At 37.0% G+C, this 4,305-nt stretch overlaps 1 protein-coding gene across 1 annotated transcript; it reads right to left on the bottom strand.

Annotated features, from left to right (window-relative positions):
- Window positions 1-340: 340 nt before the first annotated feature.
- Window positions 341-3,630, bottom strand: LOC107787168 (uncharacterized). Its single transcript, XM_016608698.2, has 5 exons — window positions 3,447-3,630; window positions 1,582-1,722; window positions 1,044-1,283; window positions 899-958; window positions 341-782 (listed from the first exon to the last, which is right to left on the bottom strand). The coding sequence occupies exons 1-5, from the start codon at window positions 3,558-3,560 to the stop codon at window positions 678-680; spliced, it is 660 nt and encodes a 219-aa protein (XP_016464184.1). The 5' UTR covers window positions 3,561-3,630; the 3' UTR covers window positions 341-677.
- Window positions 3,631-4,305: the final 675 nt, after the last annotated feature.

Below are 4,305 nucleotides of genomic sequence, written 5' to 3'. Positions count from 1 at the left end.
AGAGCATTTTTAAACTCTACTTCTCTACATTTATATGTAACTGGAGTTGGATCAAGAAGACTTTGATCAATGGGGCTCTCACTCGTAATAAATGTATTTCAAAATAATATATGCCGTCAACCAACCATAATATAAACTTAGTCATACACTTAACCCCGGCCATCTCATTTTTTGTCTCACCTTATCTCATCAATCTAGTGTTCTTTTATCCCACCTCCCAGGTGAGATAAATTAATTGAAGGATTATAATCCCATGACTATAAGCCCGCGTACTAAAACAACCCCTAAGGGTTATAGATCAAACGAGACAACTGAAAATATAGAGATGAAAATCAGCCACTTGCAACATCATTTAATTTTTTGCATTTCATGCAACCGTGAAGCTTATTATGACAAGATACTCCCATTTGGCCAATTACTTAACACCAGCTGCATTTATACCCATTCCAATTGTCTTCTAGTTAAGATCACAGCAGATCCATCCAACAACATGCTGTCAACATTCAACATAGAAATCCCTAATGTTCCAGTATTACAAGCTACACAAATGGTAACAGACTAGTGCCTATCTCTGCTCAGCACCAAGAAAAAGCCCCCAAAATCTGTAAAAGCTACAGAGCTGATACTAAACCTAAAGAATTGACATGGGTTTTGGATCTAAGGACCCATTTCAGCCTTCAACTGAATCTCTTCAATGGATCAGCTGCCTTGCCAGATCTTGCATCAGTCCAAGCTTTTGCAATCGTCCGTTTCATCTCTTCATCACCGTCCTCATACATGTTCTGAAAATAAAAACAGTACTCATCACATCGTAATTGAAAACAAACAAGAAAAAACGGAACTTTAGCAAAGAAGTGATAAGTCCACATAATTAGATGCTGCCAATAAAAGCTGTTACCTTCATCAAATCCATAATTCCAGCCATGGGGTCTTTCTCCTTGTCCAAATTTGGCTTAAACTGCAGCATAACAAGAATGACATGGTTATTAAACAAGCACCATAATCAGAAAAGCGAATTATGAATCCGTGGAACAGGTAGTTACCTTATCCTCTTTGTAATGCAGATCCAACCAGTTCCCTTTGGAGGCTTTGGCCAACGTGATAACAACCCTTGTGGGTTTCACGAGCACCTTACATTTCTCAGGTACAATCTCCTTGTTCAATTTTGGTAATGAGAAGCGGTAGTTCTTCCCGTGTACATCCTGGAACTTAGCATCAAATGACATAGGCTTGAACTCAGTTACCATTTTCTCCTGATCAACTCCTTCCAAAGAGAGATAAATCTGCATAGGAGCACAATGAGCCATGAGAAAGAGAGAAACAAAAATGAAGGTTGCAGAACTGGTCGAGAACTGATAGGAATTTTATAGTTAAAGTAGCAACTCTTTTCCATATTTCTGTTCTATGGTCCAGTGAAGGTATTTCAGAATTAGATGGATGAGTTGTTACAACTGTTGAAAGGCCGAAAATCCATCTATCTCATCTCTGTTTTGGAAACCATAACTTGTATACAAGAACGCTTACACATTTAAATACACATTGAGGGGCTCAACCTTAACCCTTCTAATGAACAGATCGTACCTTCACTTTGTCATTGTCCTGATCCCAACTGAATGATGCAACAGAGACATAGTTCAGTAATTGGCTAGGGGTCACCTTCGCGGCAGTTGAAACTGGAGCTGCTGTTTGCAAAGATGCCGCTGAAGCACTGTCTTTTGACAGCTGCAGAACAGCAAAAAGACATCAAGGAGATGGAATATCTTTTCAGAATTTTCATACTTGTCCACAGATAACCTTATAAGGAGAAAAGATCACCTAGAGCACCAAATTCACACGTATAACCCTCTCATAACAGCAACCAAACAAGTACAGATGAATCTCTTCTGTATACATCGGATTCAAGAAGAATGACTATGTCAACAGAGTAAAAAAGCTCGGCTCTCACTATATTTATGTCCAACTGATAAGCATCAGATAAAGCTTGGCTACTACAGAGCAATGCGATATTGCCACAAAGTTCTAATCCCATTCATGTATTCCTCAAGCAATTTGTGGAAGGGATAACCTTTATAAAGGTTAAATAAATGATAATGATCATCATCATAATTCTCCAGAGTAGCTAGTGATTAGTGTGTGTTGACTTGGTTTATCTGCAAAATTTTACTTCAACCAATATTATCATGTATGGCACACATTTTCCAGCGACTGGACTAGAACCATTAACTCTAGAAAATTCTACTAATGCGTCACAGATTGGTTATACAAGACCCATTCTATAATCACTAAAATATTCTTTGTTTCTATTTGACAAGGAACGAGTATAATAACTAAAATATCTCTAAGGAACTGAAATTAGTTTGGAATTACCAAACAGCAGAAAGAAACATTTATAGATTCCTCAATACAACTATTACGATCAGCTCTAAAAGTACTTCAGCAGCACCCTCAAGGGTCGTTTGGTTGGCAAACAAGTTATCTCTGAATTAATTATCCAATATCAATCATCTCGGGATTGTTATCCCACCCTCTCATAGGAATAAAAATAACACTACAATAACAAGATAACTATCCTGGGATTAGTTATACTGCAATTCTATCCCAAACAAACATGGGATAAACTCACCTCAAACTTAAGTACCAAACTAGCCCTGAGTATACCTTCCAAACAGAGACAGAGCTAGAGAGTAGTTTATGAGTTCGGTCAAATCCGATAGTGAACTTTATATTTGTCTTAAGAAATCTATCAAAGAAGTATAAATTATTAATTTAGAATGCAGGAACTTAAAATGACTAGAATCCCAAAACTGTATGCTTTCAAATTCTAGCTTCGCCTTTGCTTCCAAACCCCATCCTACAAACTCCAGGGATTATAATGGATTTTTATCTGGCAATCTTTGACGGGAGCCGTGAAATGAGACAAAGACAAGCCTTCTTTTTACTTCATTTTTATTATGACCAAGAAATCTGTCCAGGTCCAACCCGTAGGGCGAACTGCAGCCTTCAGAACTTGGAACATAAACCCTTCTTCACTTAAATACAAAGCTCAATTCTTTTCACTGCATTGTAGATCGTTCTATAATTCAATGAACCATAGGAACTTTGGGCTACTTTCACTCTAACAGTTCTATGATTCAACCTGCTAAATCAAAATCTAAACGAGACACACCATTTATTATATAAGCATTAGAAGAGATAGAAATAACTGCAGCCCCACATGAAAAATCCTAGCACAGTATAGTCGATTAAGAGAAGACACATACTTATTAGTAAAAATCTATTAATCTAACTCAGTTTATCGATTTGGTACAAACGAGTCATTTTTCCCCATAAAATCCAATAAAAGGCACATTCTTGAGATGTCAACATAAGAACCACTCGTCAAACAATAGTAAACATAGAAATAACAAAAGAGAAACTAAAAGAGAAAAAGTTATAGTTGAAAAAACCTTCTCCAAGTTACGAATCTCAGAGGAAATGAGAGAAACAACACGAGGGCGTTTCGCTATGTTCTGAAGATGCTTAAGTTCCTCCAAATCCAAAGCTAAATCGTTTGCTGCCATTTTCTACTTTCTTCTTTCAGAAAAAGAATATTGAATCCTGGGGTTAAGAAGATTTCTGAGGTTTTATAGTAGGATAGAAAATGCTAGAAACTAATTGATAACATTAAGTTCTAGAAGGAAGCTTCCGGACCTAGTGGCGCGTGGGATAGCGGGGAGAAATTGAAAAATATCAAGATTTACAATTGGTCGTTCAAAAATAGCTCAGTTTCAAAAGTAATCGAAATTTAGTCACTTTTGCCCGAAAAATATGCCAGTATATTATACTGGAGTTCCAGCATAAGTATGTTTGAACTCCAGCATATTATACTGGAGTTCCAGCATAAGTATACTAGAACTCCAGCATAATATACTAGAGTTCCAGCAAGTATAATTGTCCAGTATAATATACTAGAGTTTGGAGCACCGGTGCTCCAGTCTCCAGTATATTAAACTGGAGTCAGCAAAGTATATCGGTCCAGCATAATATGCTTGAATTCATACACAGGTGCACCGAACTCCAGTATATTATGCTAGACCGATCTCTGTTGCAGCAAAATAGTGGCTATTTTTCATTGACTTCTTAAACGCTGGCTATTTTTTAATAATCAGTCCGAAAACTGACTATACCGTGCTATTTTTACGGAATAGTGTGTTTAATGGGCCGGATAATCCAAGTTAGCCGGCCTGGCTCAGAGGGAAGCCTGATGATGTAATCGTTTTTAAATTGTAAAATAATATTTCTACTTAGATAAGAAAAAACATTATT

Source organism: Nicotiana tabacum, chromosome 5 (genome assembly GCF_000715075.1).
Source record: "Nicotiana tabacum cultivar K326 chromosome 5, ASM71507v2, whole genome shotgun sequence".
Taxonomy (NCBI): Eukaryota; Viridiplantae; Streptophyta; class Magnoliopsida; order Solanales; family Solanaceae; genus Nicotiana; species Nicotiana tabacum.
This window is presented reverse-complemented; position numbering and strand designations above follow the sequence as displayed.

Excerpts from the sequence above, each read along its gene's own strand:
- LOC107787168 (XM_016608698.2), bottom strand. The coding sequence starts at position 3,560 with ATGGCAGCAAACGATTTAGCTTTGGATTTGGAGGAACTTAAGCATCTT. Across the intron at positions 1,723-3,446 it reads AGATTCGTAACTTGGAGAAG|CTGTCAAAAGACAGTGCTTC; the intron begins GTTTTTTCAACT and ends GCTGTTCTGCAG. Across the intron at positions 959-1,043 it reads TGCATTACAAAGAGGATAAG|TTTAAGCCAAATTTGGACAA; the intron begins GTAACTACCTGT and ends GTTATGCTGCAG.